Below are 20,887 nucleotides of genomic sequence, written 5' to 3' on the forward strand. Positions count from 1 at the left end.
ACTGCGTGCAACAATACTGTGTCTCAGTGTTAGGTAGTGATTGACTTGTCTCCCTCTAGCAATGGATCCTAACTATAACATCATGACCATCCTGTCTCCACCATCACTGTGCCCCAAACCTTTACACAGATTGTTTCCACCTGGTGATACTCGGTAGCAGATTACTTCCCACGATTCATGTGCCCTTGAATGATAGTGACAAGGACTCCAACCACAATCCCCTACCCCTCCCCACCACCACCAGGTATTAGTGTACTCTGTGCTGGTAGACCTGTCCCCACCATTACTGCACCCTCCGTAATATACAATGACACTTGTATTCCCAGCAGCACTCGATTCCAGTGTTACACAGCAATAGTCCTGACCCTTTCCAGTAGTGTACCCAAGTGTTATTGACAGACCTGTCCCTATCATAAAATCATAAATTATTGCAGAGGCCTTTCAACCCATTGCCTACACAGAACCTACACTAAATCTGCTCTAATCTCACTTTCCATCACTTGGTCCATAACCTATGTACTTTGAAAAAGGTTGACAGGATTCCTACCTCAATTACCATCCTGGGCAGCTCATTACAAATTCCCACGATGCTCTGGAAGGAAATCCTTTCCTCCAGTACCCTGTAAACCTCCTGGCTTTCTTCTTAAAATTATTTCTCCCTTGTTCTTGACCCTTCATCTGAGGAGGACAGCTGCTTCTAATCACCGTATTCGGGCTCATGCCCGAAACGTCGATTTTCCTGCTCCTTGGATGCTGCCTGACCTGCTGTGCTTTTCCAGCAACACATTTTCAGTTCTGATCTCCAGTATCTGCAGCCCTCACTTTCTCCTCCATCACCTTATACAGGCAGTCTCCAGGTTGCAAATAGTTTCAATTCTGAGTCTGCAAGTCAATTTGTACACAAGATAGCCATCATCCCGGGCAATGTAAATTTGTTAGGAAATGTTCATATGTTGGATCTTTAAAATTACACTCCATATAGGATCATGTTCATTAGTTGGAAATCCCCTAATCAGGTACACTCTCGGCCTTCTCGGCTCTAAAGAAAACAACTTGAGCTTATCCAGGCGCTCTCCATTGTTGAAGTGCTCCATCCCAGGCAACATTCTGGTGAATCTCATCTGCACCTCCTCCAGTGAAATCCTATCCTTCCTGTCGTCCAGTGGCCAAAACTGTGCACAGTACTTAAGCTGTGGTCTGACCAAAGTCCTGTACAGCTCTAACATAACCTCCTTATTGACCTGCTATGCCACCTTCAGGAATTTGTGAATAAGCACCCTAAGATCAGAGTTTCCTAGTGTCCTGCCATTCATTGAGTATTCTATTGTTCTGTTACTCCTTCCAACATGCATTACTTTGTATTCAGGCTTACATTTGATGTGCCACTGAACTGCCCCTCTGACCAAACCGCCTTTATTCTCCTGGAATGTAAGACCTTCGTTGTGGTTCTGTTCGCCGAGCTGGAAGTTTTTGTTGCAAATGTTTCGTCCCCTGGCTAGGCGACATCATCAGTGCTTGGGAGCCTCCTGCGAAGCGCTTCTTTGATGTTTCCTCCGGTGTTTATAGTGGTCTGTCCCTGCCGCTTCCGGTTGTCAGTTTCAGCTGTCCGCTGTAGTGGTTGGTATATTGGGTCCTGTTCGCCGGGCTGGAAGTTTTTGTTGCAAACGTTTCGTTCCCTGGCTAGGCTACATCATCAGTGCTTGGGAGCCTCCTGCGAAGCGCTTCTTTGATGTTTCCTCCGGTGTTTTTAGTGGTCTGTCCCTGCCGCTTCCGGTTGTCAGTTAACAACTCCATCCACAAACACATCGACCTGGACCCAATATACCAACCACTACAGCGGACAGCTGAAACTGACAACCGGAAGCGGCAGGGACAGACCACTATAAACACCGGAGGAAACATCAAAGAAGCGCTTCGCAGGAGGCTCCCAAGCACTGATGATGTCGCCTAGCCAGGGGACGAAACGTTTGCAACAAAAACTTCCAGCTCGGCGAACAGAACCACAACAACGAGCACCCGAGCTACAAATCTTCGCACAAACTTTGAAGACCTTCTTCGTCAATATAGCCACCCAGCCAATGTTTGTCACCTGCATGCTCATGCTCACTTATCAACTTCCCCCCGTTCTCATCAATATCCTTAGTGAATCCCCCCCCTCCCCCCCAGTTCTCATCTATATCCTTAGTGAATGTCACAAACAGTACGGGACCCAGCGTTGATCCCTGTGGTAAATTGTTGGACACTGGCCTCCTGTCACCTGAATAGCCTTCTACGGTCACCCTGTAACTCCTGTCACCAAACCAATTTTAGATCCAACTTAATAAAAATTCAAAGAACTGTGGCTGCTATAAATCAGAAACAAAACAGAAATTGCTGTAGAAGCTCAGCAAATGTGGCAGCATCTGTGGAGAGAAATCGGTGTTAACATTTCATGTGGAGTGACCATTCCTCAAGTTCTAACCGATGATATTAACTATAACTTTTCTCCATAGATGTTGTCAGACTTGCTGAGCTTTTCCAGCAATTTTTATTTTTGTTTAGGTCCAACTTGTCAAGTAATCACAAATCCGATGTGCTTTGATCTTCTTTATCAGTCTACTGTGTGTGACCTTGTGAAAGGCTTTTCTGAAAACGAGATAAACTACAACAACTGAATTACCCTGATCTACATACTTGGTAACTTCCTCAACATTCAGCACTATACTCTATTGTTAAAGAGAAAGAGAGATCTCTTCCCCTCTATGCACCCTTGTTATACAGTGGCAGACCTGTTCCAACTGGTACTGTGCCCCAATGTCCAATATGACTCGACCATTTCTATACTCTGTATATACTGTAGATCAGTGCAATTCATTGTCAGCCATGACCCCACCAGTACTGTGTTCCAGTGTTATAGAGTACCAGACCTGTTCCCACCAGCACTGTACACCAAAGTTATACAATGAAATGTCTCCCCACCAGGACTATACCCCGGGGTTTTTCAGTGACAGATCTATCCTAACAGAGACCCATCAGCCCTGTTGGTTTTGAAAAGCTCATGTCTTCTCCTTTTTCTACATTGGTCTGAGAGAGGACTCTGTTCTTTTTCTGTTAGCATCCCCGTTCTCTGGAGGGATATGTTGGATTCGCAAATCTCCCGAATCAAGTATACCGCAAGTCAGTGAAACGGGGATTTGAGTTCACGCTCATGGTTGTGGGTGAGTCTTGGGACTGGTATTTGGAAATTATACCAGCTACATTGTGTGAAATTGAGTATTGTCAGAATCAGAAGCAGTACACACTCACTAAATACTCACTCACTCACGAAATACACACTCACTCAGGGTGAAGGGCGTGTGTGTTGTGTGAGGGGTGAGAGTGGGAGTAATTGAAGATTAAGATCCTCTTTGAGTGAGCAAGTGTATCCGGTTTCTGTGAGAATGCAGATGTTCGGGGGGTGCTCTTGGTTTGAGGGAGCACTCAAGATATGGAGTGAATGGGCCAGGAGAGCAAAGTCCTGTTATGTGGTGGGGAATGTTGGGTTGGGGAGCTAATGTCTTGGTGAAGCTAACATCACAAGGGGCAACAGAATGTGGGTATTGCTGGAGTTTTTGGATCACGTGGGTGTGATTGGGTATGAGTGTCATAGAGGCTGAAATGGCAGTGACATCCAGAAAAGATGATTTCAGTATAGCTGAAAAGCTGCATTGATATCTTTTAAAGGACAATGTGGAGGGCTTCAGAAAGTGGGGCTCGACCAAGGTACGTTTTGATGCAGGACGGTTGCAGACATTTGGTTATGAGGATGACAGAGGACTCCAAGAATGCTACTCTCCTAGCAGGAGTTACTGCAGACAGCAGCTGGAATGCCTTTGGCATTTATCATCATGTTTGATGTGGCATTTTGTCAAATGCCTTCTAGAAATCTAAGCACAGAGCATCCACTGGTTTCCCTTCACCTATGTTTCTTGTTACTTCCCTAATGAACTGTAATAAATCAGTCAAACAGATTTCCATTTCACAAAACCATGCAGACTCTGTATAATTGCATGAACATTGTTTCAGTGCTGTGCTGCAACTTATAATAGAGTCCAGCATTTTTCCTTTGACCAATGTTCAACTAATTGGTCTGATTGTTGCCCATCTGTCATCTTCCTTTTTTTCTTTAATTGAGAAGTAACATTCACTATTTTTAAAACTAGATGTGTGATAGAATAGAATTTGAGGAAAAAGATATATTTTGGCACTTTTTTGTCTTGCATTCATCAAGACGATTTGCAAGAAATATCAATTCATGGAGAAAACGTGCTGTGTGAGAGAAGAGTACTTATTGGTTGGCAAGTGAACTCTGGTAAACTCTAGTATTTGATCCACTCTTCAAACTGAATCAGAAATTCAATTGTTGTATGATGCCTGTTAGCTAGCCTTAACTAAGAAGTCATTAATGAATCTATCTCCTTGAACATTGTATATCAATTATAGACTACTCTGTTGTTGTGGTTCTGTTCGCCGAGCTGGGAATTTTTGTTGCAAACGTTTCGTCCCCTGTCTAGGTGATATCCTCAGTGCTTGGGAGCCTCCTGTGAAGCGCTTCTGTGGTGTTTCCTCTGGCATTTATAGTGGCCTGTCCCTGCTGTTTCCGGTTGTCAGTTTCAGCTGTCCGCTGTAGTGGCCGGTATATTGGGTCCAGGTCGATGTGTTTGTTGATGGAGTTTGTGGATGAGTGCCATGCTTCTAGGAATTCCCTGGCAAGCCAGACAGAGAACAGCCAGGGAATTCCTAGAAGCATGGCACCCATCCACAAACTCCATCAACAAACAATCGACCTGGACCCAATATACCGGCCACCTACAGCAGACAGCTGAAACTGACAACCGGAAGCAGCAGGGACAGGCCACTATAAATGCCGAAGGAAACACCACAGAAGCGCTTCACAGAAGGCTCCCAAGCCCTGAGGATGTCACCTAGACAGGGGAAGAAACGTTTGCAACAAAAACTTCCAGCTAGGCGAACAGAACCACAGCAACGAGCAACCGAGCTACAAATCTTCTCACAAACGTTGATCATTGATAATGTGTTGCAAGCTGTGGAGAAAATGGTGCAGTCGTTCAGCTCTCGGGAAGTACTGGACAATGAAGGCTACCGTGTCGGTTGCAGCACGTATCTGTGTCCAGAAGAGGTCAGAGTGTTGACTCAGACACCACTATTACACATGGGGACACCTCCCATCATGTATGTGACAGCTACTCATGCGATTCAGCCAATGTTGTCTATCTCATACACTGCAGGTAAGGATGACCCGCCGAAGCGCAACCCACCCATACATCTACCCCTTTAACCTAACACTACGGGCAATTTAGCATGGCCAATTCACCTGACCCGCACATCTTTGTGACTGTGGGAGGAAACCGGAGCACCCGGAGGAAACCCACGCAGACACGGGGAGAATGTGCAAACTCCACACAGTCAGTCGCCTGAGTCGGGAATTGAACCCGGGTCTCTGGCGCTGTGAGACAGCAGTGCTAACCACTGTGCCACCGTGCCGCCCACAAATTATTGTCATGTCTTTCTCACAAGTCTTTATCATTTCTTATGTATCCCATTTTACAGTATGGTTGTTGTTAAAGGATGGCAAGTGACTTCAAATTTACTTATTCTTCTGTCTGTCCAAACTGATTCTAAACCCTGATCTTCAGAACGAAATAGTTTCTCTATTCTACCAATGCCAGCCTTAATTAACAGAGCCATCCTCTTCCAACTTTTCCCTACTTCCTTTCCTTTCTCAATATCACATAGCCTTGAGTAGTTATTTCACTGGTTTTGTTCTCTTGCAGCCATGTCTCTAAAGGCTATTAAATCATATATATTTATTTCAAGTTGCACTGTCAGTTCATTTAATGAATGTTACACACATTCAAGTACAGATCCTTTAGTCCTGTCTCTTTACTACTTTTGGAATCTCTAGCCCCATCTACTGTCACGCTCTTAGGTTTGGATGCTTATCCATTTCCATCCCACTCTGATTACTGTTTCTCTTATTTCTCTAGTCTCATCATCTCTATTTCATTTACCAAATTTGAACCCTTAAACCCTCTTGTTAAAAGCCAGAATACTGATCTCATAATGGTTCATATAGACTGATCCAATTTCATCTTTTCCCAGTGTTGGTACCTATGCCCTACAAATTGAAACTAGCCTGTGAGCCATGCAGAAGAGAGTTTGGCAAGCTCAATGCAGGAGAGTCTAGGAGCAGAGGGGCATAATCTCAGTCACCCATTTTACAACAGAGCTGAAGAATTTCTTCCATCAGAGGATATTGTATTTGTGGAATTCTTTACCACAGACGGCTGTTGAGGCTGACATTTTGAATATTCAAGGCTAGGACAGACAGATTTTTAGTAAAGTGTATTGGAGAAATGGCAGGAATGTGGAGTTGAAGATTATCATTGACTCTGTCGTGGAGAAAATGTAGAGAATCACCAGGAGACACGGAGAGTTCTTCAAGGAGTAGGTCTTTTTGCAAACAAAAAACTGTGACACTCAGCAAATTCTCAGGGGCCGTGGCTTGGTTTTATCATGTTTTTGTTAGCTCATCAGCATGCCCAACTGTGTTAATCAGAATTACCTCACTCCAGCTATACAATAAACCAATGATGTTAGTTCCCATTATCTCTCTACTTCTGCCACTATAGTTTTTCCTACATTCTACTTAATATTATTCTAATGTCATGATTAGATATTTCACCCTCAAGGGTCTTAAGCAGGCGGACTCTACTAACTATTAATTAAATATTTAATATAATGTCCTAAATATTTATTGTCACGACCTGTCCCAACCTGCCATGATGATATTTAGCAGGCAAGGTTGTTGTTATCTCATCCTGCCATAGTGACCTTTCAGCACCAACTTTACTCTGCTCCTTGGTGTAGGAGCATTCCACTATTCTTATCCCATCCTGCCACAATGACCTTTTGACAAGTGTAGCATTCCACAGACTCCTTGCAACAGATCGCCAGTGGTCTTCATGCTTTAACCCTTCCCATTGCTTTCATGCTCTTTATTTTCCATAACTGGCAGAGCAGAATTAATGGGCCAAATAACCACCTCCTGCTCCAAGCCTTGTGTCTTACTCCTGTAGTTTTACGAAAGGGACTCTGTCAGTTCTCTTCCGTTACAGAAACTAGATTCAACCACTTCCTTAATAAATTCTTTTCAAGCATTGTCTGGCAGAGCTAAATCCTGAAGAAAATCATAATTTAAACAGTACATTTCAGTTAAATGCTAAATGCAGCTACAGTTAGATTTTAAAAAGGCATTGGCCTGGATTTTCCAATGATGTAATGCCTGAGTAAGTATTCAACTTTAGCTTGTACAGCCCAAGTTACACTCCCCCCAGGTATCCAATAACTGTCAGATTCTGACCTGACTGCCAGGATGTGAGCCTTGCCACATCCTTACCTTTCTCCTCACCCTCCCCATTCCAAAACCTGAACCCAACCGTCTTCCCTCACCTGCACTGGTCCCATCCCTTCCCCACCCCCTCTGCCAGACTTGGTTTCTCCTACCCAACCCAAACAACACTTGACTCTGTGTGAATCACATTTCAGTAGTAGGGTATCCCAATCCCATGTTGTCAACCATGCGCTGAGTTCATCTGCCCAGCTCACTAAACCTAAAGTCCCCGTTTCCCCCACCCCCCCCTCACCAAACTCTTATTCTATCATGAGCCACGCTCCTCGTCCATCGTTCCCATCGCTATGGCTTATGAGGAAAGACTGAACAGGCTGGCATAGTAACCACTAGAGTTTAAAAGAGTAAGAAATTACTTGCTTGAAACATTGAAGATTCTAAGGGATCTTGACAGGTAGATAAAGAATGAAAATCTCTTGTGGGAGAATCTAGAATTAGGGGTCACAATTGATAATGAGACATGAAAACAGATGAGAGTTTTTTTCCCTTAAAGGTTGAGTCTCTTTGGAACTCTTCATGCAGAAGAATTTTGAATATTTTTAAGGCAGAGGTGAATAGTTTCTTGTTGAGAAAGGGGGTGAAAAGTTAATGGGTTTAGGTCGAAATGTGGATTTGAGTTTACAATCAGATCAGCCATTATCTTATTGAATGAAGGAGTAGGGGAAGTCATAGAAGCAGATATGACAACAAGATTTAAAAGGTATTTAGATGTATGAACAGGCAGGGAATAGAGGGATACAGGCAGATAGGGTTAGTTTAGAATGGGATCATGGCACAGAGATGTGTCTGTTCCTGTGCAATGCTGTTCTAAGTACTATATTAGCACATTTTTATGTAAACTACTATATCGTCAATGACCCTGAATGTTGGCAAACTCAACATCTGCTGTATTTCCCTTAGTTTGCTGAATCTTTGCCAAAATTTAAATCAGTGAGTCAAGCATAAACTGCCTCCAATATTCATAAACCCCAGACATTGTTTTCACTCACATTTAACTTAAATTTCACCAAGTTGACTTAATGGCCTGTTACTTCCTGAGAGATTGTTTTCCCCTTTTATTTAGCAATTCTTGTCTGTCAGTCTTTTGGCACAATTCCCAGGTCCAAAAATTTATGGTTACCATTTCTGCAATTTTCCCTTAAACCAAATAGGGAAGGATTGACAATCTTGTGTTTAAGTAGTATCTTTCACCACAACAGACCATGCCCAAGCACTTTACAGCTAAAGAAGGGGTTTTCCCCCAGGTGCTCCGGTTTCCTCCCATAGTCCAAGGATGTGCAGGTTAGGTGAATTGGCCATGCTAAATTGCCCATAGGGCAGGGATGTATATCTGGGCGCATTACTCTGGGGAAATGTAGAGCAATGGAGTAAGTGGGATGGGTGTGGGTGGGATACTCTTTGCAGAGTCGATGAAGATTTGTTGGACCAAATGGCATGTTTTAGAGTTTTTATGATTGTAGTCACTATTGTAATGTTCGAACCTCGGCAGGGTGTTTACACACATGTATTAATTGTAACACTCAGTGATAATGCTACTTATTCAGATTTTAGTGATGCTGGCTGTAGGATAAATATACACCAGAACACCATCCTGAGATTAATATTTTTAAAGACAGGCTGTTTTCTTGTTGTTTGTTTCATTATTTTTATGCAAATCTTCTACTTCTCTGGCAGGTTTCTAAAAACCTTGTTCGCTCCATCCTGTATAAATGGGAGCCAAGTATTTAAGAACTGTTCCCCAGACAGTACAAGATGGGCCAATCGACGAAGCCCTTTTTAGCTTTCCTTTTCTTTTGAAAAAAAGTCAGCATTTCCCTCTATGGTGCCAACAATGCATTCATTAGATTAGATTAGATTAGATTAGATTAGATTAGATTACAGTGTGGAAACAGGCCCTTCGGCCCAACAAGTCCACACCGACCCGCCGAAGCGAAACCCACCCATACCCCTACATTTACCCCTTACCTAACACTACGGGCAATTTAGCATGGCCAATTCACCTGACCCTGCACATCTTTGTGACTGTGGGAGGAAACCGGAGCACCCGGAGGAAACCCACGCAGACACGGGGAGAATGTGCAAACTCCACACAGTCAGTCGCCTGAGGCGGGAATTGAACCCGGGTCTCAGGCGCTGTGAGGCAGCAGTGCTAACCACTGTGCCACCGTGCCGCCCATCTTCTATATTTTAGTCTTTCCAATCTCCTTGCTGCTTTTATTTTCTACGAGTTCCTTTTGTCATTCTTTTAAGTATGGCACGATGGTTCAGTGGTTAGCCCTGCTGCCTCACAGCGCCAGGGTTTGATTCCACCCTCAGGCAATTGTCTGTGTAGAGTTTGCACGTTCTCCCTGTGTCTGCGTGGGTTTCCTCCCACAGTCCAAAGATGTGCATGTTAGGTGGATTGGCCATGTGAATTTGCCCCCATGGTGTCCAGGCTAAGTGGATTAACTGTGGTAAATGTTGAGTTTGATTAGAATGCTGTTCAGAAGGTTGGAGTAGACTCGATGGCCCATGTGGCCTCTTTCTGCACTGTGAGGAATCTATGATCTACTTGCTGGGGAGCCCATGCCATTTATGATTCTCAGTACTCCTTACTGTAGGAGTACATTTAAACTGTGCATCATCTGTCTAGTATTCAAATATCTCCTGCTTGCCCTGTTTTATTTTTCCAATTCATCTAGGTGTAATCCCTCTGAATAACAGTTCAGTTGGCTGACTTCCTGCTCACCTTACCATTGAATTCCTCAATTCAATTTGATTCTTGCATACTTAGTCATATTTAGGGGAAGTGATGCTGTAGTGATAATGTCACTTGACTGGTCATCCAGGACCCCTGGCTAATTTTCTGGGAGCTAGGGTTCAAATCCCACCAGGACATGTGTGAAATTTTAACTCACTAAGAATTTGGACTGTTGTAATTAGTATCAATTGTCAGAAAGACCCTTCTTCTTCGGGAAAGTTCTTCAGGGAAAGAAATCTGCCACCACCCTTGTCTGATATGGTGTACATGTGACTTGAGACTCAGTGTGGCTGACTCTTAACTGCGCTCTGCCAATTTCTTAATTGTCCAATAAATGCTGACCTAGCCAAAGATGCCCATGTCCAATAACTTTTGATAAAATTGTCTCCTCTTATGTCGCCTTAATTAAAATCAGCAAGCAGGGCCAGCAACTTCCTCCTCAAAAAGAAAGTACTGCACCTGAAATTAAACTGAGTGCTGGAGAAATTCTGGAGTTCTGATAGCATCTCTAGAAGGGGAGGTGGAGTTCACATTTCAATATGAGTGACTTCTTCAGATCTGGACTCAAGTAGAAATGTGACAGGATTCATGCTGTTGAAAGTGGGGTGGTGGGGGCGAGTGAGGAATAACAAAAGAGAAGAACTGGGATACAATAGAGGGTGGGATAAATAAATTAACAAAGATGTCCATAAGACCAATGAGTCATAGAAACAGAAGTAGCCCATTCAGCCACCATTCAATGAGATCGTCGCTGATCTGACCACCTTCAACTCAACTTTCTTGCCTTTTCCCCAAAACCTTTGATTCTGTTACTGCTTAAAAGTCTAACTGAACCTTAAAATGCTTAACCACCCAGCCTCAACAGCCTTTTGATGGCCCACAGATTCGTAACCTTCTAACAGAAGAAATGCCTCATCTACGTCATAAATGTATGATGGGTTATTGTGAGATTATATCCTCTAGTCCTCAACTGTCCCAGGAGTGAAAGCAATCTTTACATGTCTACCCTGTCAAGTTCTCTTAAGTATCTTGTACATTTCAATAACATCACTCATTCTTCAAATTCCAACAAGTACAGGTTCAATCTCAGCCTCTCCATACCAGGTATCAGCCTAGTGAACCTTCTCTGGACTGCCTCCAATATAAGTGTCACGGTGGCTCAGTGGTTAGCACTGGTGCCTCACAGCACCAGGCACCTGTGTTCAATTCCCACCTCAGGCAGCTGTTTGCACATTCTCCTCGTGTCTGCATGAGTTTCCTCTGGGTTCTCGGGTTTCCTCCCACAGTCCAAAGATGTACAGGTCAGGTGAATTGGCAATGAGAAATTAGTCAGGGGAAATATTGGGTAGGAGAATGGGTCTGGGTGGGCTACTCTTCGGAGGGTTGGTGTGGACTTGTTGGGCCAAATGGGCTGTTTCTACAGTTTAGGTAGTATAATAAGTGTATCTTTCCATTGATAAGGGGCCCAAAACTGTTCACAGTATTACAGCTGTACCTTGTATAATTTTAGCAAAACCTCCCCTACCTTTATGCTCCATTCACTTTGGAATAATGGCTAATATTCCATTTGCCTTCCCAATGACCTTGGCTAGCTTTTTGTGATTCCTGCCTAAGGACTGCCAAATTCCTTTGTTCTGTTGCTTTGTCATTTGAATGGTACTCGCTCCTCTCATCTTCTTGTTAACATTGGATAACCTCACATTTCCCCACATTATCTGCTGTGTGCCAAGTTTTTGCTCACTCACTGAACCACCGCATATTTCTCTGAAGACGCTTTGTGCTATCCTTTCCACTTGCCTTCCCACGTTTTTTTGTGTCATCTGTAAACTTGGCTCCAGTACATTCACTTTTTTTATCTAAGTCATTTATATGTTCTAAATAGCTGGAGCTCTAGCATCCCTGTGGCACACCAATAGTTATTCGTTGCCATCACAAAGGGACCATCCAGCTTCCAACTATATTTTATTAACTAGCCAAGTCTATATCCATGCTAACTATAGTACCTCCAATGCCATGGGCTCTTATTCTGTAGTAGAATGAATGGTACCTTATGAAAAACCTTTTGAAAATCCAAATATATCACATACACTGCTTCCCTTTATCTATTCTATTACTTCTTCAAAGAATTCTAGTAAATTTGTCGGGCATGCTTGAAGCCATGCTGACTCCTCTTCATGTTATGTATTTCTAAATGCTTTGCTATACATGCTTTACAATAGTCTAAAATTTTCTCAGTATCAAGCATTAACTGCTCTCTAGTTTAATTGTTTTTGTCACCTTTCCTTTATTAAATAACGGTGTTACTTTGTCATGATACGAAGGGCAATGGAAGTGGTCATAAAGATACAAAGCATTGGTTCAGAGGGAAAGTGAATGGCCAAATAACAAATCACTCCATCCACAAGAAAAATCATGAGACACAAGTTTAAGACCAGCATGTAGCAAAAATAAAAGCAGCATTGAAAAGGCGAAAAGAGTTTTTTTTGTCTGATGTTGAGTCCAGGAGCTAAAAATGTCCATACAGAAGATGAGGTTCTGTTCATGGGCCTGATGATGGGCTTTGCTAAAACTGCATCTGACCGTGACCAGAAATTTGAGCCTGAGAGCAAACTGGAGAATCACGTTCACAAACAACTGGAAGGTCAGCATGATGCTTGCAGATTGGGTGGTGGTCTCTGAAGGCAATCACCCAGTCTGCGATTGGTGTCCCCAGTGTCCTGGTGACAACATTGTGAACACAGGAAACTGGATTGAGTAATGCCCAAGTAAATCATTGTTTGGGACTTTGGACTGTGAGGTGGAAGAAAAGTAAGTGTTATACTGCAGAGGAAAGAGAAGAATCCCTTCGGAATGCTGATGTCTTTGGTAGTGACATCGTGCTGGAGCTGTTGGAAATGATGGAGGATAATCCTTTAAACACAAAGGCTGGTGGGGTGGAAAGTGAAGACGAGGGGAGCCTAATTTCACTTCTGGGAGCGAGGGTAAGCTGTGAAAGCAGAAATGGCAACTTGATCTTTCAATGTGCAACTTACTATTTGAGCCACAGACCTATTCCGTGATGCCTTGACATTCTGACTAAAGTCCTTTTCTGAGCCCAGTTTGAATCCCCAATATTACAATTTAGTTTCTGCAAGGGATCTCTGTAACTTAGACTCTTTCTGCTTATTCCTGGTCTGCAATATGCTGCCAGTGGAATAATACCTTCCTCTGTCTTAAACTCAAATGCAGGGAATTCCCTGACCACTACCAAATAATTAAAAATAATTGTTTTGTCCTGTGGTTATAATTAATCAGACTGCCTGTGCCATCTTTTCTTTCTCATTCTCTCCTGTGGTACTGATATTTAGGTGTCAGTTCAGTTTGGTTGGAGCCAAGCTTCCATCAAGATGGCATGGTGATGTATTAGTGTCATTCTAAAGTTCCACCACTTACTTTAGTGACATTCCATAGTTCTATCACTTACTTCTAATCCTTTACCAATTCATAAATGATCTATTCTTCCTTTCATTCTTAAGTTAGAATGCCTTTTGATGCTTGACTAATCATAAACTGCAGCTGAATGGTTAATCACAGTCCTTTACTCTGTCCCCCAGTATGTATAATTTTCTTTTTTTTATTAGTTATTTGATCTAGTTCCTGTTTAAATGTTGGAATATCTGCATCAATGCTGAAATATTGTTTGCTTTTTGAAGATTCCTCTCGATTTACCCAGGTTTTGCATTATGGTTTAGGGGAACAACCGGTTTTGTTCTCATCACCTCAGTTAGTGGGTGATGTTGTCATAGTAATAATAGCTTTGGCATTTATATTTATATGTCAAGTGTTACAACGTGCATAGAAGCAGAGTTAGAAATAGTCATCAGTTTACATAATAATTGACAAAATCATAAAGATTAAATTTAACGCCAAAAAGACAAGAAAAGTATTGAATTCCTAGACACTACAGTATTTAAATTGATACAAGATAATAATCGCAGCTTTACAAAATTTATTTTTGAAATAACTGATACATTTTTTTGACATGTGAAAAGCTATCACCATAAGTGCACTTTCTGCAAACTGCTGAGGTCACAGTTGATGTATTTCCATTGCACATGCTTAAAGCTGGATCATTTTACAACTCCATTTGTTTTTCCGATCTAAATTTCCGATCTAAACATCCAAATGCAATTCAGTGTTTATTGCATTTAGACCGACTACACCTTTGTAAATGTTGTAGCTCGTGAACTGACACAACCTTAAACTGGAGATATTGTATTCATTTACAAGGCATTCATCATCCAAACGAGTTTAGGTTTTCTTAGATCCCAGTTGGCGAGGATGTCCTCACCTCGCAGTGTCCTTCTCCGTCTTGCCTCTCGCTGCCAGCTCTTCCCCACTTTGTCTCTTGCAGCCTTCTCCCTTGTCATGTTTCTCGCCACTTCCCTTGCACCTTACAGCTTATTTTTCCTCAATAACCCCTTCCTTTTGCTTCCTCCTCTTCCCCCATCCCACCTAATAGCCTCCACCATTCTTAAACCTTCTTGTAGCCACCTCCTCCTGCCCTCCCTCTCTTTCCCTCAAGCCCACCCTCCCTTTAACTCTCATCTTGGAGACAAAATTCATGGATCAATAAAAGTGAAAGTCCCCATGAGAATGTGTATCAGGTATGAGCAGGTCGGGAAAGAGTTAAGTTTTGAGTTTTGTGAAACGAGGTTCAGCCGAGCATGACTCAGATCAGATAAGAACTTGCAGTTAACAATGGGGTGCTGAAGGCAAGAGCAATGGGTTAACAAGGTGGAAAAGCATTCATTATGTAAAGCCATTTAACAAGATGAGGTAATATTCACTATGTGAGGTCAGTTTAACAAGGTGGGAAGTATTCATTATGTGAAGCCAGTTATTCATTGTGAGACAGCAGATGGCTTAATCTTAACCACTGAGCCACCGTGTTGCCCCACGTAAATCTTGTGATACAGACAGAAAGAGACTGCACTGCTCCCCATGTCTCATTTGACTGAGACTGGAACGGTCTATACCAGGGCCAGAACAGTGACTGGTTCTGATAGATGACATGGTGTTTGAGATGGGGACATTCCAGAGTAAGAATATGTATTGCCAACTTGTTGTAAATATACCACTAACATTGATCACTGTCATTGCATTGCAATATTATTGAAAGCATTCTTCCTTTTAAGTAGTAGTTTCTGATATGTCTTCAGTTTGTTTTCCTCTAATTTGATAACCACTTCATCTGCGCCTGATTGGATTTGAGGTAATATTTGTAGCTGACTAGAATATTTAGACAGATTTAATTGGAAGCACTAGCTTTCGGAGCGCTGTTCCTTCATCAGGTGGTTATCATCTGATGAAGGAACGACGCTCTGAAAGCTAGTGCTTCCAATTAAACTTGTTGGACTATAACCTGGTGTTGTGATTTTTAACTTTATACACCCCAGTCCAACACCGGCATCTCCAACTCTAGAATATTTGGCAATGGCTTCTGTTCCTTTCCAGCTCCTGCATGTTACCTCCAGAGTGCCCAATATCATCCTCTGCACCTTGCTGCTCTCCCAAGGGTTTACCACCTGGGTACCCTCACTGATTGAGAGGTGAGCACATGAACCCATATCCTGCCGTTTTTTAAAAAAATGGTCCTGCTGGACTCGAAGCATTAACTCTGTTTCTGTTTGCATAGGTACTGCCAGACCAGCTGACATTTTCCAGCACTTTGATTTAATTACTGCCTACTTCCTTGATGTTACAATGTACCAGCTTTGAGTAGTACCAGAGGGTATTTTATATTCATCTAAAAAAGTAGACAGTGTTCAGTGCCTTCTCTGAATAACAGTACCTACAACAGTGTGGCATCTCCTCGGTGCTGCACTGTATTGTTCACCTGCACGATACATTCATTCGTCTCTCAAAAATAATACTTGAAACCATGACACACTGAATCACACAAGGTGAAGGGTGGAAGGTATAGGGGAGATGTCAGGGGTGGGTTCTTTACCCAGAGAGTGGTGGGGGCATGGAATGCGCTGCCCGTGGGAGTGGTAGAGTCGGAATCATTGGCGACCTTTAAGCGGCATTTGGATAGGTACATGGATGGGAACTTAATCTAGGTTAGAAGTTCGGCACAACATTGTGGGCCGAAGGGCCTGTTCTGTGCTGTATTGTTCTATGTTCTAAGGTAACACACAGTAGGCAATGTAGCATAAGCGACAGGAGGCAGAGTGTTATGTTTAAGATCAGGGTGTAATGGAGCAGGCCAGAACTCAAAATATTTTAAAAAGGTAGCCTCAACCCTCACATTTTCTTCTTTTAAAGGCAGATGGTGTGATGCAGCTGGTCAAAACAATTCAGCTTTAAGCAAAACACAATTTATTTAAACACTACAGTTGCAACATGAACAGAAGAAAATGGAATTTAGACTAACCTAACTATTGGATGCAGCAACTTAATTAAGGAACTGTTCCAATCCAGTAACGTCCCATGAACACACCCCTTGGCATAAAGGTAATTTGAAACACAGATTCTTACAGGCAGGAGGGAACAACATCCAAAGATATTTCAGAGAGAAAGTAAAAAAAAAAGGCTATCAGGAAACATTACTGAAGTTTGCAACCTTCCCTGGACTCCAGCTACTTGTGACTGCCACAGCTAAATCAAACTAACAAAAACCCTGAACTGGGAGAACTGGCCACTCCCTGGCCACTACTAAAATGAGCTCTTTCTAAGCCTCTTGCACCTCTGCCTTTACAACCTCCCTTTAAAAAAAACTGACAAAATAACCTTGTTTAAGTGGCAGGGTTGTCACAAGGGACATCTGTCATATATAGGATAAGAATATATCAGGTAACAGGATGACTTGAGACATTTTACATACCATTGTGTATTTTTAAAATGTATTCACCATTACATTTTGAAAACACGGCGACCAATTTGTACAAAGCTGAGTTCAGAACCAATATCTGAGAGATAATTTCCGATATCAGCATCCCAGGGAAGTAACTGGAGAAAAACTGAATGGGAAGTCAACAGGAAAATTGAAGGTTGACTTTTTCTGAACTTGCAGATGATGAGGGCAAGTAGTTCTTGGAAATGCAGAACAGTCTGATTGTACATTCAGGGAGATATTGGAAAGCTGCCATATTGACAGTTGAGTACATATGAGGAATTGAACCTGCTCAGTATCCAGGTATAGACTGTGAACATCCACTCCCTGGGTGTTGGAATATGTCTTTGGAGACCCATATCTGCTACAAAAGCTGGACCTTGGTAAAATTCAGTTCACTTGAAATCTCTGGGTAAAGTAACTTTATTGTCCATGCAAAACATTCTTCCAAAAACTGCATGGCATACTGCCTTCTACAAAGATGTATTTTAACCCTTTATGAGCTGACTCTTCATATTATTAAATATTGTGAAAGTATTTTACTGTGACTTCAGTGCACATATTGTACTATAAGTGAATTAATTATCTTCAGTTCAAACGTCACAATTTGACAGTGTGATATCTGGATTAGACAAGACAAACTGATGTGTGTGTGAGGAATAGGGGAATTCAACACTTCGAGTCCATTCAGCCTTTAATTAGACTATGGTTGACCTGTCAGAGGGAGTCATCAACCCAAAGAGACACTGCCACTTTCACAACAAGTTTGAGAATACAGTCTTTATCACAAAGGTAGGTAAGAGAAGTAAGTTGTGAACACGACAGAAGGAAGCTACAAAAATAGGTTGGGAATTGCCAAGTATTTAGCCAGTGGAATGTAATGTGGGAAAGTGTAATGTCATTTGTATTTGGCAGGCAAAATAGGTATCCTCCATGGACAGCGCGGTGGCTCAGTGGTTAACACTGCTGCCTCACAGCACCAGGGACTCAGGTTCAATTCCAGTCTCGGGCAACTGACTGTGTGAAGTTTACGCACTCTCCTCGTGTCTGCGTGGGTTTCCTCCAGGTGCTCCGGTTTCCTCCCACAGCCAAAAGATTTTGCAGGTTAGGTGAATTGGCCATGCTAAAATTCCACATAGTGTTCAGGGGTAGTGTAGGGTAGTGTAGTTAGGTGCATTAGTCAGAAGTAAGCATAGTCTACATAGAACATAGAAGAATACAGCGCAGTACAGGCCCTTCGGCCCTCGATGTTGCGCCGATCCAAGCCCACCTAACCTACACTAGCCCACTATCCTCCATATGCCTATCCAATGCCCGCTTAAATGCCCATATTGAGGGAGAGTCCACCACTGCTACTGGCAGGGCATTCCATGAACTCACGACTCGCTGAGTAAAGAACCTACCCCTAACATCTGTCCTATACCTACCACCCCTTAATTTAAAGCTATGCCCCCTTGTAATAGCTGAAGGACCATAGTCATAAGGGATTCTATTGTAAGGGGAGTAGATAGGTGGTTTTGTGGCCGAAAACGAGACTCCCGGATGGTATGTTGCCTCCCAGTTGCTCAAGTCAGGGATGTCACCGATTGGCTGCAGAGCATTCTGAAAGGGAAGGGTGAACAGCCAGTTGTTGTGGTGCACATTGGCACCAATGATATAAGTAAAAAAAACGAGATGAGGTCCTGAATTAGCCCAGTACCCCATCTTTTTGTTACTCTTACCAAAGTGAATCACCTCACACTTAGCTACATTGAACTCCATTTGCCACCTTTCTGCCCAGTTCTGCAGCTTATCTATATCCCGCTGTAACCTGCCACATCCTTCCTCACTGTCTACAACTCCTCCGCCTTTCGTATCATCTGCAAACTTGCTCACCCAACCTTCTAACCCCTCCAGGTAATTTATAAAAATGAATGTAGGGAATGGGTCTGGGTGGGTTTCTAGTCAGAGGGTCGATGTGGACTTGTTGGGCTGAAGGGCCTGTTTCCATACTGGAGGAATTCTAATTCTCATAAATGAATCACAAACAGTGTGCAGGTATAGAAAGTATTCCAGAAAGCAAAGATAACATTGTCATTAATCATGAAGGGAATTGAATACAAAAATACTTGTGCAAAGTTCACATGAATATGGCTGTTTATGTATTAGATTAGATTAGATTACTTAAAGTGTGGAAACAGGCCCTTCAGCCCAACAAGTCCACACCGACCCGCCGAAGCGCAACCCACCCAGACCCATTCTCCTACATTTACCCCTTCACTATGGGCAATTTAGCGTGGCCAATTCACCTAACCTGCACATCGTTGCAACTGTGGGAGGAAACCGGAGCACCCGGAGGAAACCCACGCAGACATGGGGAGAATGTGCAAACTTCACACAGTCAGCCGCCTGAGGTGGGAATTGAACCTGGGTCTCTGGCGCTGTGAGGCAGCAGTGCTACATATGTTTCAGTTATCCAAGACATTGATGTTGCCACGTATGGAATTCTATGTGCAGTCTTGGTCATCTTATTTAGAGAAGATTTTCTAGACTAATAGCTAGGATGGGCAAGTTAACATCGCTACACTAGATGCAGTTTAGAAGAGCAAGCGATGACTTGACTGAAATGTAAGATTCTGAGGGGACCTGACAGTGCAAATGTGGCGGAGATGTTTCCACTTGTCTAATATTTTAGAACTAGCGGTCACTTTAAAAGTAAGGGCTTGCACATTTAAACAGCTGAGAATGTTTTTCTCATGGAAGGCTGAGCATTTTGTTTCTAAACTCTGTTTCCATCACCTTTTGAGGAAAGAGAATGTTTTGAATATTTTTAAGGCAGAGGTGAATAAATTGTTCAAGGGAGTGGAAGTTTATCGAGGGTAACTGAGAATGTGGAGTAATCAGATCAGCCTTGTTCATAAATGGCAGAGTAAGTTCAAAGGCTGAGGGGCCAACTCCTGCTAAGTTGATTTTATTTTAAATGATATTTTACATCTTTCAGACTTGATTCCAAGACAGTTTTAATCAAAATCTCATCTCCCACTCTTTCCCCAAGTTCTCTTCTCATGTCAATTCTTTTGGGTGAACTTTAAAAAGTTGTGAGCTGCAGAATCATGGCCCGGTGATTTTATTGTCTCCAGTGAGGAAGCTTGTCAAGGCCGCAAGAGTTTCAGTGGAATGAAACTTTCAACACCGATGTACACCTTCCCTCCCTCTCCCACCCTTCACCTCTCTGTCTCCGTTTCACTTGAGAGCTATTGCAAAGTGAGATGATTTTATTGATAAAACAGAGCTCACTGATAGCTTTGGACTGTCCAGTTTATCATAATACAACTCCGCCACCCACTCCTGTTGATCTTTCTGCTGAGCGATGTTACAGTAGTTTCAGACTGAGCTGCTGATTTGTATCTCAAAAAACAAAGAAAATTTACAGCCCAGGAACCGGCCCTCCAAGCCTGAGCCGATCCAAATGTACTGTCTAATTCTCATAGAGTCATAGAGATGTACAGCATGGAAACAGACCCTTCGGTCCAACCAGTCCATGCCGACCAGATATCCCAACCCAATCCAGTCCCACCTGCCAGCACCGGGCCCATATCCCTCCAAACCCTTCCTATTCAAAGACCATCCAAATGTCTTTTAAATGTCGCAATTGTACCAGCCTCCACCACATCCTCTGGCAGCTCCATACACGTACCACCCTCTGTGTGAAAAAGTTGCCCCTTAGGTCTCTTTTATATCTTTCCCCTCTCACCCCTCTAGTTCTGGACTCCCCGACCCCAGGGAAAAGACTTTGTCTATTTATCCTATCCATGCCCCTCATAATTTTGTAAACCTCTAT

At 42.8% G+C, this 20,887-nt stretch overlaps 1 protein-coding gene across 1 annotated transcript in view; it reads left to right on the top strand.

The window, feature by feature from the left end:
• Positions 1-2,188: 2,188 nt before the first annotated feature.
• The window catches only part of LOC122558656 (septin-7-like), an 82,407-nt gene continuing 63,708 nt past the window's right edge, over positions 2,189-20,887 (top strand). The window contains exons 1-2 of the mRNA XM_043707455.1: positions 2,189-2,227; positions 3,095-3,197. Coding sequence (XP_043563390.1) covers positions 2,189-2,227; positions 3,095-3,197 — 142 coding nt within the window. The remainder of the gene's footprint in view (positions 2,228-3,094; positions 3,198-20,887) is intronic.

The sequence above is a fragment of the Chiloscyllium plagiosum genome, chromosome 17 (assembly GCF_004010195.1).
Source record: "Chiloscyllium plagiosum isolate BGI_BamShark_2017 chromosome 17, ASM401019v2, whole genome shotgun sequence".
NCBI classification, from domain to species: domain Eukaryota; kingdom Metazoa; phylum Chordata; class Chondrichthyes; order Orectolobiformes; family Hemiscylliidae; genus Chiloscyllium; species Chiloscyllium plagiosum.